Raw genomic sequence first — 20,889 nt, forward strand, 5'->3', positions numbered from 1 at the left:
CTGCATCGTGAAGGAGCTCTACAACGCCAACGCCAACGACATCCCACCATCCCAGAAACTCTGCAACACACTCTCCACCTTTTTCTACCAGAAAATCGCTGCCATCCACGACAGCCTCAACTCCACACCTCTGCCAGACCCCACCCCCGACAACTCCTCCTACGCCGACCGCCTCAACACCTAGACCCACGTAGATGACGCCAAAACCCGAAAGACCATGAACTCCATCCACTCAGGATCCCCATCAGACCCCTGCCCACACCACGTCTACAACAAAGCCGACTCCACCATCGCCCCCCAAATTCGTAAGATCATCAACCTCTCCTTCGACACCGCTACCGTTCCGGACAGTTGGAAGCACGCCGACATCCAAGCCCTCCTCAAGAAACCAAAGGCTGACCTCAACGACCTCAAAAACTTCCGCCCGATCTCCCTCCTCCCCTTCCCAGCGAAGGTCATCGAGAAGATCGTCAACGCCCAACTCACCCACTACCTCGAAGACAACTCCATCCTAGACCCCTCCCAATCCGGATTCAGACGCAATCACAGCACCGAGACTGCTCTCCTCGTCGCCACAGACGACATCAGACGGCAAATAGACAACGGCGAAACGTCAGCCCTCATCTTCCTAGACCTATCCGCCGCCTTCGATACGGTCTGCCACCGCACCCTACTAACCCATCTCCACGAAGCCGGAATACAAGACAAAGCCCTCAACTGGATCTCCTCCTTCCTCTCCGACAGAACCCAGAGAGTCCGACTCTCACCCTTCCGCTCCGAAGCCACCAACCTCATCTGCGGCGTCCCCCAAGGCTCTTCGCTAAGCCCAACGCTGTTCAACGTCTACATGGCACCCCTCGCACAACTGGCCCGCCAGCACAACCTCAGCATCCTCTCCTACGCCGACGACACCCAGCTCATCCTCTCCCTTACTAAAGATCCACACACCGCCAAAGCCAACCTCCACGGGGGACTGAAATCCAACGGCGAATGGATGAGAAACAGCGGCCTGAAACTAAACTCAGATAAGACGGAAGTCCTCATCCTCGGACGCTCCCCCTCTGCCTGGAACAACTCCTGGTGGCCCACCGCACAAGGACCCCCACCTACTCCAGCCAACCACGCACGCAACCTCGGCTTCATCCTCGACTCAGCCCTCACCATGTCCAAACAGGTCAACGCAGTCTCCTCCTCCTGCTTCAACACCCTCCGCATGCTCCGTAGAATTGACAAGTGGATCCCGACGGAAACCAGAAAAACTGTGACCCAGGCCCTCGTCAGTAGCAGACTCGACTACGGCAACGCACTCTACACAGGCATCCCAGCAAAAGACATCCAACGACTCCAACGCATCCAGAACGCATCCGCCCGCCTGATCCTCGACATCCCCCGCCGATGCCACATCTCCCACCACCTGAAGGACCTCCACTGGCTCCCCGTGGACAAGAGGATCACCTTTAAACTTCTCACCCACGTGCACAAAGCACTACACGACGCCGGTCCCGCCTACCTGAACAACAGACTCAACTTCTACGTCCCCTCCCGCCAACTCTGCTCTGCCAACCTCTCCCTCGCCATCGTCCCCCGAATTCAACGCAAGACCTCCGGAGGCAGATCCTTCTCCTACCTCGCCGCCAAGACCTGGAATTCTCTCCCGACCTCCCTGCGCCAGACCCAGGACCTCCTCATCTTCAGGAGACTCCTCAAGACATGGCTCTTTGACCGATAGCAGCTGCCCCCCCCCCACCCCCACCGCCTTGAAACCCTAACGGGTACATAGTGCGCTTTATAAGTTTAATGATTGATTGATTGAACAACTGCAATGGCCTCTCTCAAATCAGGGTTTTTCGTCAATAATTTTTCCTGAAACCTCTTGTTGTTTGTACAACGGACTAGTTGGTCATGGATAAGGGAGTCTGTGTCGTTGAAGTCTTCGCACGCAACAAGGAGAGCCGGAAAGAACCGGTATCTTCAACTTCAACAGGTAGGAAAAGCGCAGTTGTGAGCCCGCAAACAAGTGATGAATCTGAGGGGAAAACACCAGTAAGGAAATCCATGGGTTCTGGGTTGGTGGTGACCTCGTCGCCAGTGTTAAGCTCGGACACAGAAATATTGTAAGAAGAACTTTATTGGGAAACCACCAACCCGACAGCAGCGTATGCTCCCATCCCTTCAACCGTCCAGTCTCTCTCCTTTCAGATTCCAAGCTTGAGTCCGCTCACTTAGAATCCGAGTGGCAGAGATTCCAGACTGTCCCCAACATTCTTAGATAGCCACAACAGTGTCCCCGAAAGTTCAGGCTCAGGAAGCTGCCTTAGCTTGAACTTTCAGGGGCACATACATGAAATTGTAATGTTATAAAAGTATTTTATCCAGCTGATAAATAAGCAACATTATCATATCTGTGTAGAGGACAAGCATTTTTATGTGGAAGCACACAAATTCTGCTTGATCAAAACATGTAGTCCTGGCTCTCAACATGTGAGAAAAGCCATAGACCCTCTGCTGGTGATTCTCACATTTTTACCTGGCGACAGCTGGGCTATCAAGCCAGACAATAAAGAGAGAAGCCAGAGCAGACAAAGCCAACCTTTAAAGCTTTTCTGAAGTTCAGATAATTAGTTACTCACAATAAAATGCCACTCAAGAATCACACATTTACAGATTAATGCATGGAAATGTCCCACAAAGCCAAGCTGAAACCTTGCAGCATTAATATAGTGTTCCATAAAATGGTCACTCTTTATAATTGCTAACATAATAATTACTGAGGTCCAAACATCCATCAACAATTCTTGCACGAGTTTGCAGTGAGCTAACATAACTAGGACTGAATCAAAATGTCTGCATATTGTAGATCCGAAGAGGACTGATCTAGCAAACTTTCTTGGAGTTCAGGCAGTTTTATGTGGCAGGGGTGACGAGCCAAAAGGTTCAAAAAGTTGAAATTCATATTCTACATGGAGGTCTACTGTATAAGCATTCCACCCCAGCTGGGTACTCTCAGATAAGCTAGTTCCTATTTCATAAATATTTATACATATTTGACAGATATGACCCCACTTTGTAATTTAAAGAATATTTCCGGAGCAGTGGATGCTATCGCTACATTGCACAAAAACAACATTGCAAAATCGTTCCCACGCCTCAATTTTTATAACTGTCATTCTCATTAGATATTTTTTTATGATGTTAGCCTTCCGTCTTGCTTTTTTGCCTATTTATGCCCATATCTGTCACCCCTTGTGGTTGCTTACTGTCATTGATCTTTAGCACCCTTGTCGCAAGTTCCATGTTCTATGCCCATCACTGAGCCTTGTTTATGTACCAGTCCCTCATTTTTAGGTCACGCCCAAGACAGTGCATGCTCTATCTGTTGAGAGACATTGTTGGCTTACAGTGGGCTTAGAACCTACCCACTGATTATCATTAGTTGCCATTATTGTCACTTCTATTGGTTGCTTTTTATTCATCAGCTTCTGTGGACCTTTGTTAGAAATGGGGTCTCTAGTTGGCAGTCGGTTTGCACCCTGTCCATTTATCTATTTAAAACAAGACCAAATACGATAAAAACCCAACATACAGTAACACAAATAAGAATTATACAAGATTTACTCAAAAATACAGTTCAAGTCAATTGCTCCACCTGGGGCTATCACGGCGTCGTGTGCAACAAAACCAACAGTTCAGGCCGGCCGCAATGTCGCGGGCCAGCTACGGTGTCGGGAAGACCCGCAAACCGTACCTTGGATTTGCAGGGTGTCGTGATCCTCGCGGTGAGCTCCGGAGAGTGGCGTCGCAGACGTTGCAGTGTCGGTTCTGGAGTCGGTGCGGGAGTTGTCGGGCCCTTGAAGTTCACATGCGTTGCGGATCGAACTTCGGGCTCATGAAGTGAGGTGCGCCGGTGTGGATGGCGTCGGGGCGGAGGTGCGTAGTGGGACGATGTGACGTGCAGTGCCCACAAGTCACAGTGCAGGCAGCGGCTCGGTGACGGCGTCCAGCGGTGTCGGTGAGACCAGGGCTGCGGTGTGAAGCGGGTGGTGCAACGTGAGGTGTCCACAGATCACGGTGCAGGCAGCGTCGTCGTCACTGCTGAAGCGCTGTCGTCGGTAGGCCCAGGTCAGCGGGGCGTGATGGGACGGTGTTTCGTGACCCTCACGAGCGGTGTCCACAGGCCACGGTGCAGGCAGGATGCCTGGTGACGACACAGGAGTCGATGATGCTGGTGTCCGTGGACCGGGGCTGCGGTGTGGGGCGGGACGGTGCTTTGTGTACCTCACGAGTGGTGTCCACAGGCCACGATACAGGCAACAGCGTTGGTGTCAGCAGGAGCAGTGGTGTCAGGGATGCCCAGGCTGCGGTGTGAGCAGGAGATTCCAGAGTGCGGGCCCCCAGGTCGCTGTGCGAGTAGCGGTTCGGTGAAGTCATCCGATGACGGCGTCGGTGACACCAGGGTCACGGTGCGAAGCGGGGCAATGCGACTCTGTGCAGCGTCGGCAGGCTCCGGTGCAGGCCAGCGGCATCGCTGTGGTTTCTCCTCCGGAACAGCACAAAACACACAGTTCCCAGTGCTGCAGGTCGAGGAAACTGAAGTATTTGGTGTTCCTGAGACTTTCAACAGGGGGCAAGCTCTACTCCAAGCCCTTGGAGAATTTTCTCAAGCAGGACACACAGCACAGTTCACCCTTTGCACTCTTTTCAGGCAGAAGCAGCAACTGCAGTCCAGTCCAGCAAACCAGCACAGCAAAGCGACAGTACTCCTCCGTCAGCTCTTCAGCTCTTCTCCTTGCAGAGGTTCCTCTTGATTCCAGAAAGATTCTAAAAGTCTGGGGTTTTGGGTCTTCTTCTTATACCCAGTTCTGCCTTTGAAGTGGGAAAACTTCAAAGCAAAGTCTCAAGTGTTTCCAAGATCCTTCCTTGTCCAGGCCAGGCCCCAGACGCACACCAGGGGGCCGGAGACTGCATTGTGTGAGGGCAGGCACAGTCCTTTCAGGTGTGAACGACCACTCCTCCCTCTTCTATAGCTCAGATGGCTCCTCAGGATATGCAGGCTACTCTCCCACCCTCTTTTGTGCCACTGTCTAGAGAGGTGCAAAACAGTCCAACTGTCAAACTGACCCAGACAGACAGTCCACAAACAGGCAGAGTCACAGAATGGTATAAGCAAGACAATGCCTAATTTCTAAAAGTGGCATTTTCAAACAGACAATTTAAAAACCAACTTCACTAAAAGATGTATTTTTAAATTGTGAGTTCGGAGACCCTAAACTCCAGATTTGGATCTGCTCTCAAAGGTAATCTTCGCTTTAGGGATATTTAAAGGCACCCCCCATGTTAACCTATGAGAGGGATAGGCCTTGTAAAGTGAAAAACGAATTTGGCAGTATTTCACTGTTAGGACATATAGAACACACTAGTATATGTCCTACCTTAAACATACAGTGCACCCTGGGGCTACCTAGGGCCTACCTTAGGTGTTCCTTTCATGTAGTAAAAGGGAAGGTTTAGGCCTGGCAAGTGGGTACACTTGCCAAGTTGAATTGACAGTTTAAAACTGCACACACAGGCACTGCAGTGGCAGGTCTGAGCTATCTTTACAGGGTTACTAATGTGGGTGGCACGACCAGTGCTGCAGGCCCACTAGTAGCATTTGATTTACAGGCCCTGGGCACCTCTAGTGCACTTTACTAGGGACTTACCAGTAAATCAAATATGCCAATCATGGATAAACCAATCAACAGTACACTTTACACAGAGATCATATGCACTTTAGCACTGGTTAGAGTCCTAAAGCCAACAAAAACAGGAGAGAAGAAAATAGGAGGAAGGAGGCAAAAAGACTGAGGATGACTCTGCAAAAAGGACCATTTCCAACAACCTTACTTCCATTTTTGGTGTTTGTCCCTCCCCTGGAGCATAGATCTATTACTTGTGTCCTTCTACTGCTCCTTTTTCAAGCTCCACTTTATTTCTTTTAGTTTCAACACTTTATGAGAGTGTGTATTTTCCAACTGTCTCTCTTGTGTACTGCGTGTTCCTGTTTCTTGCCTTTGTGTTTCTCTCTTTGCACTTCCTCAGTGCAGTTCTTGCTTCCTCCTTGCATGTCCACCTTTCAATGCAGTTACTGCTTCCCCATTCCTGTTATTCATGTGCTTCTTCATCCATGCTTGCCTAGCTTCTGTTGTTTTGCTTTCCCTTTCTCACCCTTCCACCTTCGGTTGTCCCTTTGCTTTCCCATCAATTCCCGCCCACCTTCAGTTATCCATGTGCTTCCCCGTCAATGTCTGCCCTCCACTGTCAGTCTACATCCTCATCCCCAACCTCCGTTGTCCATGTGCTTCCCGTTTAATATTTCTTGCTTGACCTTCTCTCCCCTCCCTTCCTCCTTCTCTGCCGCCCTCCCTCCCAGTTGCCTCATCCTTGACCGGCTCCCCAACTACTCCTGTTTCATCAACAAACAAAAAATGATTAGCTCTGTATCAGAAAAGTGCATTTTGCACAACTTTTTATTTGTAATCCACCTTAGACTAGTAAATTTAAAAAAAATGGACTGGTAAATTAAAAGAGAAAAAATGCGTACAAAATTTTATATAGCATACATCCGCGTTGGTGTGCACCTACAATATGACACAACATCTGTTTTTTTTATTTTTTTAACATTATTTTCAGCTATGCTATAAAGCAGCTGCTTTGCTGTACAATATGGATCAAAATCATTGCCAAAGACGAAAGGTCTCTTTAGTAAGAGCTGCTGGCTTTATGAGTGCTTGGTGGCTGTGTAGTACTGCTGGTATATGACTTCCCTTTGAGGTTTTGTAATGCCATTGCTTTATAGCTACTATTGTGTAGTAGTCAGGGCACAAGTCGAGGGTAGACTGCACCAACTTATTTTTTTCACAGGGGGCGCCGTCTACCCTGTCAAGACGTTGGGCCCCACAGAAATAGACTGAACTCATCCCAATGTAATTTTCAGACACCAAGAGACATTCAGCACCGCCTCCACATTGTCTGCTTTAATTCTGAACAGCAACATGCAGGTGAGCAGGCTTTCTTATTGCAGACTCCAGTTGGGCCCCATAACAAAGGCTGAAGTTAAGAGGTCATCAGGCCTTCTTTTGTCTGGAACCTCACACCAACCTCCAAATGCAAAGGAGGGGAAACTCGCAGCTTATTACTTCGCAGGTGCATAAGGGAGGCATGCTTTTGACCTTTTTCAATCCCAGTATATGAGATAAACATGCACTGTAAGAATGTCAGATGTGTTGATCCTTCCCAATATTTAAATGAATAACAATTTAAATACCACTATTTTGTTGTATTTTTTTTATAGCACTACTCATCCCAATCCAGGGTGTTGGAGCATTTTACATTACACATTACACACTGACAATAAATCATGTGTGTAAATCAATGTACAGGATGTGCTACATTTGACAGGGAGGGTTACAAGGTGTAGGACTCACATGTCCTTCATAGTTCACTGTGCTATTTTAGAAGAGTTATAATTTATGGACTGCAAGTAACAAAAGGATAGCTGTGTTAAAAAAAGTAACCCACTTACTCATCAGCATACAAATATGTAATCTGCAAGCCACCTGATGTGCTTTGCAGGAGACAAATTAACCCTATATGCTACTTTGATTCAAAACTAGGACTAGACAAAACACAGATATCTCCTGTAAATTGATTAACCTCCAGTTATCTTACCATTTTCTGAGATTTACTGGGCACACAAAGATCTTTGCAGCGGGTGCCTTAACCCTATAAGGTATTTTAAAATTCAGACTGTGCAACCAGTTAAGCAGAACATATTTACTGACACATTTTGACTTGTTTACAATTTTCTTGTAGCAGTTTTAAAAAAACAAATGTATAAATTGAGGTCAAAATTTTGCGAAGCGGTTGCATAACTTGTCACAACCTTGACGCAATTTCTCATTTGTTAAATATCGTAATATGCTTAAATGTACTGCTAAACATATGTGTGAGGTCATAAGATCTGATGTCACTTCTTGTGAGGGCATGGGTTGTGATGCCACTTTCTGTGATGACGTGCAATGTCGTGCTCTGTGATGTCACGTGCTGTGATATCACTTGCATACTGCCTAACTTGGTTAGTCCCCCCCCCCCCCAACAAAAAACTACTTTTTTTTTTTTTTTAGAACTTGTACCCTAGTAGTAGTGTTCTATCTACACCACTCGCCTGCATAGGCTTCTTCGGACCCGTCGGAGTGGGGTTCAGGGCCCAGTTCCAGGTGCGCAGTGTCCCCCATAACCTCTGGCTCCAGGTCAGGGCAATGCTCCTCATCTTGCCCTACCCTCGCAGTTACCGCCTCCGCCGCTCTCACAGCAGCTGCTTCAGCCAGACCCAGTTCCTTCGCAGCCGAATCTGACTCCTCCATGCCCGAGCTTGGCCGAGAAGGCCCGAGCGTCGCCCACCGAAATCTACCGAACGAAAGAGAGACTTGCTACCGGAAACTACCGAACTCAAACGAAGTTCTTCTTGCGACTCCCACCGGAAACTGCCGAAGCTAACTACTCGCCGAAAAGTCACGAATTTATCCGAACCGGTTGTTTCCCCGAGCGCAAAAGACCAAACGCTACGGGTTTCCCCGAAATTAGCCGGACCGGTTGGCGTAATGATACACCAAACACCCGCCTATGACAGATCTCGCATTGCAGCTTATAAACGTCGCCGCCATCTTGAACTAGCACATAGGTCTCTTTTGCCTATTATTTCAAAGGATGAACGAAGTAAATAGAAGAGAAGATTGATGTAGTTAAGTCTGGCTTAAATGTTTAAAAAGATAGTTGAATATTTTCAACTAAGTTTAATAAATAATTTCAAGCTGAATTCACAAACGGTAATTCGGAAATCATTTCAGTAAAAAAACCACAACACTTTATTGGGATTCTAAAACGTGCTGTTCAATTTTATAACTTTGCCGATTTTCTACTATTAAAATGAGTTCATCCTTTGTATTTGCGACATCTCCATTCACAGTTTCAGACTTTATTGCGTCTAAAAGGTAAACGCTAGTGCGCGCTTATACATTTACCCTCGGAGGCGACCATGTTGAAGGTAAAGTCATCGGCGATTTATGGAGTTGAGAGGGGCGTGTTCTAATGGACCGCTTTAGATTACACGGCATAGCCAAGATGGCGACTGTTGGAAGAGGTGAGGGAAGAGATGCGTTGCCATCGTTACGATGTTACAAGACCAGAGTTTGGGTGGGCGAGCAGGTGGATATTTTTACTGGGTGTACTTACTGAGTGTAGCGATGACTTCCGGCAGTTTGAGACTTACGACCACTCTTTGGGGTACTTTGAAATCCAGTTAATTTCAACACTAATTTTTATGTGTTGCAAATAATGTGTTGATTTTAGTAAAGTGTTTATCAAACATATTTGATTATGTCGGTACAATTGTATTTTATGTTAATTGATTTTTTGAAAAAGTATTACAAAAAAGTATAGAGACGCGAAAAGCTAAAGAATGCAAAACTTCCAGAAGCACAGTTGTTGAAAAAACGGAGACAACACCAGTCTGACAAACCATAAATTGGTAGGTTTTGAGTCCATAAGTGGGAGGAAAACATGCGTCTTGCAGTATCTCGTTAAAGCGTTAAATGGGAGTGATGGAACGATAAACTATATATAGAGCAAGTCCAAAATCGGTAGAACATGCCCACAGTCCACCGCACTAAGGGCCAGATGTAGCAAGCAGTTTTGCCCATTCTGTGTCTATGGGAAAATGTGTTCGTACATATGGCCCTAAGTCTGGTATGGTACAGCACGAACCAGTTTGATGCAGGCTCGCCACAATATTTGTCATGCTTTTTGTCACAGAGGTAATTGGCTGTCTTGTGAAGTAGCTGTTTTAGGCTCAGTTCTGCCTGGCCAAGCTGCATGGTCCACATATCTCCAGCGTGTCTCACTTTCTTAATCTTCACTCATAAGTTAGCCTTCTGGGACATGCTTCTACTTTTCAAGTTAAGGCCCAGCTGCTGTCCACATCAGACAGTGCGTGCCATCTTGTCCAGTGCCAGTCGCAGCATTACAGTCCCCATTTCTAAGCTTCTTCCTTGCCTTGGGAAAACAATCACTTCTAGAATCCTGTTCCTTTGTCACAACTGGAGAAACAGAAGTACAGATGAATTTGAAGAATGTCCTTAAATGCATGTGTTTTCCGTGCCTTCTATACTCAAGAGGTATAAGGGCAAGCACCACTAGCTGGTGAAAGGAATTTGTATCTCAGTGGAGATATGGTGTTCCGGCAATGGGGAGTTCTACAGAGTTCAATTGAATGTATACTGGAGGGGGGACTGGTTAGAAAGCCCAGGCCAGCAATAGCTTCTCTCCAGGTAGAGCAGGCAAGCAGAACAATCAGTGTTGGTTAGTACTTTGTTCTCCAGTATAGTATCAGTTTGGCATGATATAAATGTAAAGTTACTGAATCCTCTGGTATGGACTGCTGGGTTCTCCAGAGGGCAGCTACCTACGAAATGCATGACCCAAAGGCAACTCAGATGTTCTTATTGAGGTTACTATTAAACTAGTTGTTAGACTTATCCCAGACTTTTTGCCTTTACCTCCTGTTTTGTTGCTGTATCTTTTTGTTGACCTTAGGATTCTGAGCAGTGTACCACTTTATCCAGTGCTTCTCCCCTAAAACACAGTAACATTGGTGTATCCACAATTGGCATATCTAATTTACATGTAAGTCCCTTGTAAAATGGTACACCATATACCCAGGGCCTGTAAATTGAATGCTGCTAGTGAGCCTGCATCACTGATTGTCCCACCCACTCCTGTAGCCCTGTAAACATGTCTTAGGCTTGCCACTGCAGAGCCTGTTTGTGCATCTCACTGCCACCCCGATTTGGCATTTAAAACCTCTTGCCAAGCCTTAAGCTCCTCTTTTCTTACATATAAGTCATCCCTAAAGAAGGCCCTAGGTAGCCCATAGGGCAGGGTACCTTGTAAGTACACAGCAAGACGTGTACTTTTAAGTTTTCCATGTCCTGGTAATGAAAATGTCCTAAAGTCGTTTTTCATTACTGTGGGGCCTGCCTCTCCCATAGGCCAGCATTGAGAATTCCTTATATTACTTTTAAGCTGTAATTTAGTATCATTAGAATGTTAATGGTAATGCTCTTTGCTGGTAAAGTCTGATTTATTATTACTATTTTAGATTTGGCACTTTTAGAAAGTAGGCATTTATCTTCTCTTACTGTCCTGTGTGCCTACAGCCTATATCCAATACAAGTCTGGCCTGGACTAGAGGACAGCTACAGTTGTACATTCCCTTCAGACACCTCCGACACAGGATACTCAGTTGAATCTGCATACTCATGGGTCTTCCTGGGGAAGAGGTTGGGAAAGGCTCCCACTTACGTATCAAAGGGTAGTTGGCAGAGCCCTCAGAAGGGGGCTGATTACCCCCTCCCCCCATCCGTACTGGGCCTTTGTCACCCACCAGTATACTGCTGGAATAAGGGAAACCCTGCTGGAGTAACAACTAATGTGTGCCAGGATCACCACTCTGCCAAATTTGACTGTTCCCCAGAACTGCTGCTCTGCCCTGTTGTGCTACCTGCTGATCCTTGCCCTGCACCCCAAGAGCTAGAAACAACCTCGAGACCTCGCCATCCCTTGGGATTCACCATCCAGACTTCACGCTGCTAAGAGCTCTAGCGCAACACTCCCCCTGTGAGCTGTCTTCTGGCCAAGTGTGCAGCGCTGAGGTGAGACACCACTGGTACCATGGAGGTGGCATTTCCCTGATTGACTCTGACTAGCACGCTGAGCACGCACCTGCCTGGGCTGTTCCCTAAGGCTAAGCGACTGCCTGAGTGGACCAACACTGCTGCACCATCTGTCTGACTACCACAATGGGAACCGTGCTTCACCATGGCTCCAACAGGCAGCGCAGGGCTCAGGGAGCAAAGCTGCTAACATCCCACTCGAGTCTTTTGCTCCGCCAACAGTCAGGAAGCTGTGCAGCCACCCAACTCAGCCCAAACAGGCAAGGTCACTGCCATAGTACCTTGTGTAGGAGTGCATTGGCGCTTCCTCCTTTACAGTGCGGTCTTGACCCTGAAACCTGCCCACATTCCTGTTTCTCTTCCGGATATTAAATCATCAGGGCACATTACCTTACCCCTGAGTAACGGGGAACCCAACCAAGACGTTTTCTTCTTGCTAACTTAAAACGCTACGATGCAGTTGACATTCACTGTGTCTATCATGCAAGCATTACCGTAAAACCTTTATTATGAGTCCCGTAAATTCTCAAAGCACTGTTTTTGCATTGATTACTAAATCACTCAGATCTCCTGATTAATTGGTTCGATTTTAGTCGTACTGGTCTTGATTTACACAGATAAACAAGATCTATTTTTTCGAACCTGAGAGTGCATGTGCTAGCACAAGCGTCTCGCTTGTGAGACACTGTTGCATACAGTAAAGGGCTTGGAGCCCGTCTGTCACTCACCATTTGTTGACTTGCATGCTACTCTTCTTTACAGCCTTGTAATTCATTCACTTTAGGACTGGCATCATTTCCCTCCCTCTCTTCGGTGCAGGGACCAAGCACTGATTGATTCAGCTTAATCATTGCCCATCCGCTGCGCTCAATGAGATCAAGGTACTATTTTGTTCTTTTTAATTTATTGTGCCCTGCAGACAGAAGACATGTGACTGGCAAAAACATGCCCAGCAAAGGTTTCTTTTATACAGCTTACTTTCTTTTATTTTGCCAGGTCGTCTTTTCTCACTTTCCACTCATGTTTTGTTTTGTTTTGTTTTAGCTCGTGGGTGCTCTTCTCAAAAGATGCCAAATATTACAATGCAACATTGTTCCTTTATTATGTGTAATTTATGAAAAGATGCTTTAACACATAATCGTGCAGTGCACCCCATTACAGTCCACCCCACTTTAGCCCACACCAATCCACCCCAAACCACTCACCCCATTCCAGTACAACCGACCCACTCCAATCCTCCCAACTCACTGCAGTCTGATCTGCCCCACTGCAATTCAAAACACTCACTCCAATCCAGTCCAACCCAGCCACTCTTTTCCTTCCAACCCACTCCAGTCTAATCTGCCCCACTCCAATTTAAATCAAACTGCCCCCAACCAAAACAGTATACCACACTCCCATCTACTACACTCCAGCCCCACTTCAATCCAAAACAATCTGTCCCACTCGAAACCGCCCCACTCCAATCCAAAACAATATGCCCCACTCCAGTCCAAAACCATCCACCCCAACCCACTTCATCCCAATTTGCCTCACTCCAATCCACCCCACTCCCATCTAATCCAATCCAGCCAACACCAACCCAATCACCCCACCCCAATCCAATCTAATACAATCTGCCCCACTCCAATCCAAAACAATTTGTCCCACTCCAATTCGCCCCACTCCAATGGACCTTATTCCAATCCAGAACAATCTGCTCCACTCCAAACTGCCCAAATTCAATCCAAAACAATCTGCCCCACTCCAAACTGCACCACTATACCCAGCCCCAATCCAGTCCCAAACAACCCACCCAGTCCAAAACAATCTGCCCCACTCCAGTCCAATCCACTTCACCCCAATCCACCCACTCAGCCCAAATTCACCCCACCACTAATCCACCACATTTCACCCCACTACAATCCAGTCCACCCCACCCCACACCATTCAATCTATCGAACTACAATCCAATACACCTCACCCCAATCCAATCTTCCACACTGCAATTCAGTCCATCCCACTCAGGTCCAATCCACCCCACTCCAACCCAATCCACCCCACTTAGTCCTTCCCGCCCCACTCCAGTCCATCCCACCTTAGTCCAACCCAACCCACCCTACTCCAGTCCAACCCACCCCACGACAGTCCATCCCTCCCCACTCTAATCAAAACCTCCCTGCTCCAATCCAATCCACCCACACCACTCCAGTTCATCCCACTCCAATACTGTCCACACTAATCCACCTTACTCCATTCCAATTCACCCCTTTCCAAACCACCTTAATCTACCCCACTTCAATCCAGTCCACTCCAGTCAATCCAACCCACACAAATCCAATCCACTCCACACTAAACCAGTCCATCCCACTTCAATTCGATCTATCCCACTCCAATCCAATCCACTACAATCCACCCCACCCCAATCCACTTGTATCCAATCCACTCGTATCCAATCCACTACAGTCCAATCCAACCCACCACACTCAATCCAATCCACCCACCCTAATCCACCCCACTCAACCCACTCCACCTCACTCCCCTGCACACCACAACCAAATAACACCCCAATCCAATGCACCCACCCCAACTCAATCCACCCCTCTGCAATCCACCCACTCTACTCTAGTCCATCCCACTCTTCCCTAATCAACCCCACTCCATCCCAGTTCAGTCCATCGTACACCAGTCCAAACCAACCAGCCCCCCCACACCATCTCAGTTCTGTCCACTTCACTTTACTCCAATCCAATCCATAAACGCCACTAGACTCAATCCACCTCAGTGCAATCCACCCCACCCCACTCAAATTCAATCTAATCCACCCAACCCCATTCAAATCTACCACACTCACGCCAATCCACCCCACACTACTCTAATACACCACTCTATCCCAATCCAGCCCATCCCACTCCAGTCCAGTCTATCCCAATCCACCCACCCCACTCCAATCCTATCCACCCCACATCACCCCATTCCAGTCCAATCAAGTGAATCCAAACCCTCACTCCAATCTACACTAATCCACCCCAGTCCAATCTATCCCACCCCAGCCATATCACTCCAATCCAGACCATCCACCCCAATCCCATCCACCTCATCTCATTTCAATCTAGCCCACTTCAGTCCATTCCTCCCCACGTCAATCCACCCCACTCAGCCCCAATCCAGTCTGTCCCACTCTACTCCAAACCAAACCATCCCACTACTTCAATCCACTCCACCCTACTCCCCCCACGACACTCTGCCACTGAGCTGCTGAACTCTGCTCCCCTCTACTCAACTCTTCAAAACTCTATTCCTCCTACTCCTCTTTACGATATTCCAACAAATCTACTCTGACACTCTACTGCCCTGCTCCACTCTAACACTCCACATCACTAACTTTTAGCCATGCTGAACAGCAGCCACACTGGTGTACAACGTGGCAAAACACATTGCCAAAAGCCAACAGCTCTTGTAAAGGCAAGACTTAGTGGCTTGCCAATGCTTGCTGTAGGAAGCCAGCTCTTTATAGGATATATCAAAATGAGATATATCATGCAGAGGTCAGGGGTTCCCTTACTAGTGGACAGGGGTTTGCTCTAGCAATCCCATGGGGCTCTTTTAGGGGTTACTGTGTGGAGCAGCCTTCGGCTTTTCAGAGAGAGGTGTGAGACATCTGCAAATACACAAGCAATCAATAAATGAGACCCATGACTCAAGAAGGCGATCCACACCAATTAAAAAAAAAACAAGTTTCTTTATATATGTTTAGGCACCTGAATCAATACGATCAGGTAAGTATGGCTTGCAAGAAAAACCCTTACAGTTTTGAAAAGTCGACAGTGCAATTTCTGAAAAACTGCAATATTATCCTGTGGAGGAAAAACAGTACTGCATTCAGGTATAGTACAGCAGCTTGCAGGGCCAATCTCCTGGACTTAAGGTGAGTATTGGGCAAGGGTCGAGACCACAGTAATAGGTTGTTACGGAGGCTCTCATTATCCTAATGAGACTACTGGATTTTGAGCGGCAAGATCGTTCACAGTGTGTGGGACTAAGTCTGACCCACGGTGAAGGACCCTTGTCACTCTAAATCTGGGCTTTGCTCCGGCTAACTAGCAGTGCCTCATCTCTCCCAAAGGGAAGAGACAATTGGGCAGCCGAGCGCATGACATCTTAGTACTTCCCAGGGAAGTCGTGGTCACTCAGGTCACAACCGGTTCTCTCATACACAGTGCGGTCTCATATATAAATGACAAAGGCAGTTTAGGTTTTAAAAATTGGTTTAATAAAATGACTGCATTTTAGATAGCAAAACGTGAGCTTCAATAACCAGAACTACACAACACAGTAGGATTAAAATAGTAACAATGAGAGTGAAGCACAAGAATAAGGCTATCATAGTGCAACTAGATTAGGTTCTCTCTAAGTTATATTCTGAGCACAGTATGTAAAGCTCTAAGCCTGCCTTTCAGGTTCCCCCAGGAGGACATCAACCCTCATACCTGAGCAAAGGCCTGTAATCTGCATCAGCATCTGCAACAGGGCAGTCAGCATCTAGTTGTAGGTTCCTGGTCGGAATCTCCCTCTGACGTGTACTAGGACTAGAAAGTGTTTTTATAACTAACACGCAGATGTTCTGAGAAAATGTCCCTACGTAATGTTGTGTATTTTCTACACTAGAGACTAAACTTCTACTACGTTTACCGGCAATGTCCCAGACTGTAGCCTTGATTGAAGCACAGGGTGATCAAGAATGCATTGTTTGAGAACACAGTGCTGAACTAAGCTAAACAGTGTGATAGAAGGAAATTAAAACAAGACCGTAAAACTGGTTATTGTAAAATAAGTGCGAGGCTGAATAAAATGTATCTAGGGCAAAATGCACAGAGGCCTAATATGTTAAACTAACGTGCATGAAGCTATATTAAAAATGGCTACACTACAAGATCACACCGGGGAGCACTTCAAGCGGCTGGGTGCAGAGGTGTAGTAAGGCGTCGGGTGTCCAATGTTACACACTGGAGATCTGGTTGAAAAGATGCTGCAAATGAGGAATGGGGATCCAGTCGGAGGCAACCAACAAATGGGTTCCAATCTTGAGATGTGGGACGTGGGGACACCTTCAGTCCTCTTCTCCACGGGCCAGAGGCAAGGGGTGCAGAGGTGTCCTGAGACTTTGGATTTTCACCACTAAAGCACTCGCAGTTGAGGGGGCCTGCATGCAGAAGCTGCAGGTGACATCAGAGGGTACACAGTGGGCAAGTTCAAAGTGGGCTTTGTCTTTGGAGGGCTGGGGGACCACATTGGCACCATTGGCCCACTTCAGGCCGAGGTAGGTGACACAGGTGCAGTGGTGCTTCCCGGTGTTGGGTTTCCTTTGGCCCAGAGTATTTGTAGTTCTTTTGGGGTGCCTGCAAGATGCAGGGAAGCAGCTCCACTGCTCCACAGGAGCTCCTGGGTGCTTGTTGAAGGCAGGGAGGCCTCCTAGGCTTCTGAAGGCACAGCAGCTTGCAGGATGAGTTGACTTCGGTGCAGATCGGCAAGAACAGCAGACAGGCTGGCAGGGCTGGAGCCAAGTGAGACACTTCTTCCTCAGAACTGGTTTTGTGGCTTTTGGGTGTTCTTCTTCATATGTCAGCAGGAATCTGCTTTCCTGGTGCCAGGGGCTCCCCTAAATACTGCATTTAGGGGCCTTTCAGGGAGCTACTTACCCTTGGGGTCACTACACCCCATATCTGACCGCTTCTTATGACAGGGCATAACCCTGTCCCCGAGTTCCTAAATCTGAAAACAGAAGATGGCAGATTTCTAAAAGTGGTGTCCACAGCTTATCTTAGGGGTGGGACTGCTCTGAGGGGGTGGACACACCTCCCAGAATACTAAATTTCCCACCTTTCCAGGTGCCAGATGGGCTCCGGGGCAAGGGGTCAGCTATTTTCCTTTGAGTAAAACCAGATCTGCATACCAAGGGCGGTGGGCCTCTTTGAAGCCCCCTTCCTTGGAATGCATGGTTATAGGTCATCCTGTTGTGTAGGGTGTGTAAACACCTTTCTCAGAGCAGGATTTGTGCTGACCTCAGATAAGCACAAGCCCTCACCCTAGGAGGTCAAACTTGTGTATGATGTTGACAGGCTGGCTAAAACTAGTCAGTTCCACACAGGTAGTTGGTAGGTTTTCAGCAGGCACCTCTAAGATGGCCTCTGGATGCATGTATTCATAAATACATCACTGGCATCAGTGAGGGTCTATTAGTCTGAGATGTTTGATACCAAACATCTCTAGTTTCAGTGAACTCATCATGTAGCTAGGGAACTCGTAGTGACCAATGTCCAGTACATGTACTTAAAATGGCTTCCCTGTTCTCTCACTATGTCTAAAAATCGACAAAGACATAGGGGCACCTCTGCTCATGCAGACATGTCCTCACATGCAATGTAATGCACCTTGCTTTAGGGTTGGAAGGCCTGTGGAGGGGTAACTTGCATATTTTGCACATGCTATTAGGTAACACAGCACACGTGGTATGCCATGTTGTATTTTCACTTTTAGCAGCAGCGTGCAATAGCAGCCTGCGTGTGCTAGGTGAGGGGTCTCAGAGGGTGGCACAATACATGCTGCAGCCCGTGGGGACCCTATGTATTGCCAGTGCCCCAGGTGCCAGGGGTACCATTTACTAGGGTCTCGCAGGAGGCCAAAGGTATTGCAAATTGAGGAACAATTGTACAGCTTTAGTTAGGGAGAGATCTGGCACTGGAGTCATGTTTAGCAGGAACCAGTGCACTGTCAGTCAAAATTGCATCACATACCAGGCAAAAAGTAGGGTGACCATGTCAGAAAGGGGCACTTTCCTACAATTATCTATACCTGTGTGGAATCTTTTTGTAGCATGGTTAATGCGTGTGTGTTTTGCACAAGTACTTTACATTTTGCCTTCTAAGTTAAGCCTGCCTGCTCTGTGCCAAGCTACCAGGGGGTGAGCACAGGTTAATTTAGGTTGTGTATCTGACTTACTCTAAATAGGAATTGTGGTCCCTACTTGGACAGGGTGCACACCTCTGTCAACTAGAGAACCAACTTCTAATACTAGTGCCTGTACACACCCAGTCTTTCAACACACAATCCATACATGTGACAGTTGGATGGACCTCAGTTATGAGGAACTGAACATTTTTTATAAAGGAGGGAATTGGTAGATTCCTCTTCAGGGGTATATGTAGTATGGCTTGTGTCTATCCAGTCCTAAGTTCATAGTGATTTGTTGGTGAAGCTACATAAGCACATATGGTGTCACTTTTTACCCCAAGTGTGTTTATTGGGGTTTACAATGAGCAGTAACGGAGACATGAACAGCCCAAATAGTACTCACGTCTACAGCATGTATCAATAAGAACAGCACAATAATATTAGACATAGAGGCATCAGAGAAACAATATAGTGACTGTTCAAGGGAGGGTTCATGGGGGCAGGTCGTCATTTCATATGAAGAAAGAAAGTGAACGAAGAGGGTGTACCAGGCAGGAGAAATTGGGCATTTGCAAAGATGAAAAGCGCAGTGTCAGTGGAGCCCAAGTGTGGCCTCTCAGCGCCTTATACAGCCATGTGATAAGATAATGGCCTGTTCCTATGTGTAGTAAAGTCTGGATGACAGGATGTGTTTAGGGCTCCTAATCTGTTATGGACCCAAGGGTGCGGACTATGTGCAGCAGTTGGTAGTATAAAAGATACTGATCCCTAGGGAGGGTCCTCTATGTGTTGGTCAAGGGAGAGGGGGGCGACCATCCGCAAAGAGGTCACCAACTGTGAAGAGGTAGAAGGCGTGCCAGGGTGTCAAGTCTACGGATGAGAAAAGTTTAGAAGGGCAAGGGAGGCCCCATAAGGGGAATGCTGGAGCATAGGGCGGTACATGACGGATAAGGTGGGTCATTCTCTTAAGAAATGTGTGTGCTATTGTGATGTGTAACGACTGCCAGGCTGGAGGGATGGTCCAAGGCAGATGGAGACTCTGGAGCACTGATGGGGGGAGAGGGCCCGTGCCCACATATGTTTCATCCAGTTTGCGTTGCACTAGCCATCTCATGACCCACTGGAGCTGAGCCTCCAAATAGTAGATCTCAAACAAGAAAGTATCAAGGCCACCCCTGCCCACTGGCAGCTGCTGTTTTTGCAGTGCAATGTAGTGTCGCCTAGCACCCCAGAGGAGCTCTTCTAGCAACATATCGAGGCCATGAAAGAAACTACGGGGGTACAACGGAGAGGTAGATGAAATAATAAAGGAGGCATGAAAGTGTGATCATTTTAGAGAGAGAGAGATTTTGCTGGTTGTGGTCAAGAGGAGTGCCTTCCAGAATTGCCCTTGTGGCTTCAGGGCTGTGAAGGACCTTCTGAGGTTGCACTTGAAGAGATCGGTAAAGGCATAACCCAAGGTAGCAGACAACATTGCGTCTCCAGGATATTAGCGTTCCATCTACTCGCACCTCGTAAGAGGGCAGGATGTTGCTCAGGGGGAATGCACAAGATTTGACCGAGTTCATTCATAGGCCAGCAGTGTGTGTGTATAAACAACTGCTGGGTGTTATAGATGGGGGTGAGATCTGAGTGGATATTGTGGATATAGCGGAGTAGGTCGTCCATGTAGAGTGAGACTGTGTGGGTCAGTGTGCCCGGGGGTATATCCCTGTCCACTCCCTCCAGTCTGAGCGTGGTGACGAGGGGTTCCATCATGATTGTGAGCAGCAGAGGGAATAGGGGCAATCCAGTCTGGTTTACCTCTCACGGTGAATGACATGGAGACCAGCCAGCCCAGATGACCTCTGGTGGTGTGGTCTTTGTAAAGGACCTGTCTGTAGGCCAGGTAGTCAGTTGCCCACTCCTTTGGTGGTCAACATCTGAAATAGGTAATCCCACTCCAAGGTACTTCAAGCCCTTTTCTTGGTAAAGTGTGAGGCAAGCTGCAAAAGGATAGGGATTGGGGGGACCCTGATCCATCAGGTGGCGTATGTTGTGTGAGGGGCTGCGTCCTGATACAAAGCCGTTTTGGTCGGGATGTACTATGGTTAATAGGATTTGGGCGTATCGCTCAGCTGGGATTATCCTCAGAATCTTGTAGTAGGCCCCTAGAATGGCGATCAGCCTAATAGATGCCAGGAGGGTCAGA

The 20,889-nt window shown here is 47.5% G+C and overlaps 2 protein-coding genes across 6 annotated transcripts in view; one reads left to right on the plus strand and one right to left on the minus strand.

Moving 5' to 3' along the window:
• DEAF1 (DEAF1 transcription factor) overlaps positions 1-8,623 on the minus strand; it is a 360,680-nt gene extending 352,057 nt beyond the window's left edge. For all 3 annotated transcript variants that reach the window (XR_011201388.1, XM_069223092.1, XM_069223091.1), the window contains exon 1: positions 8,204-8,623. Coding sequence is in view for 2 of the 3 variants with exons in the window: in XM_069223091.1 (XP_069079192.1) it covers positions 8,204-8,402 (199 nt within the window). In the remaining variant the exon portion in view is untranslated. The remainder of the gene's footprint in view (positions 1-8,203) is intronic.
• A 469-nt stretch (positions 8,624-9,092) lies between these two features.
• TMEM80 (transmembrane protein 80) overlaps positions 9,093-20,889 on the plus strand; it is a 112,324-nt gene continuing 100,527 nt past the window's right edge. For 2 of the 3 annotated variants that reach the window (XM_069223095.1, XM_069223093.1), the window contains exon 1: positions 9,188-9,321. In XM_069223095.1, the coding sequence (XP_069079196.1) occupies positions 9,210-9,321 (112 nt within the window). In that variant the 5' untranslated portion in view covers positions 9,188-9,209. The other variant, XM_069223094.1, reaches the window with a different exon arrangement.

This window comes from Pleurodeles waltl, chromosome 3_1 (assembly GCF_031143425.1).
Source record: "Pleurodeles waltl isolate 20211129_DDA chromosome 3_1, aPleWal1.hap1.20221129, whole genome shotgun sequence".
NCBI classification, from domain to species: Eukaryota; Metazoa; Chordata; class Amphibia; order Caudata; family Salamandridae; genus Pleurodeles; species Pleurodeles waltl.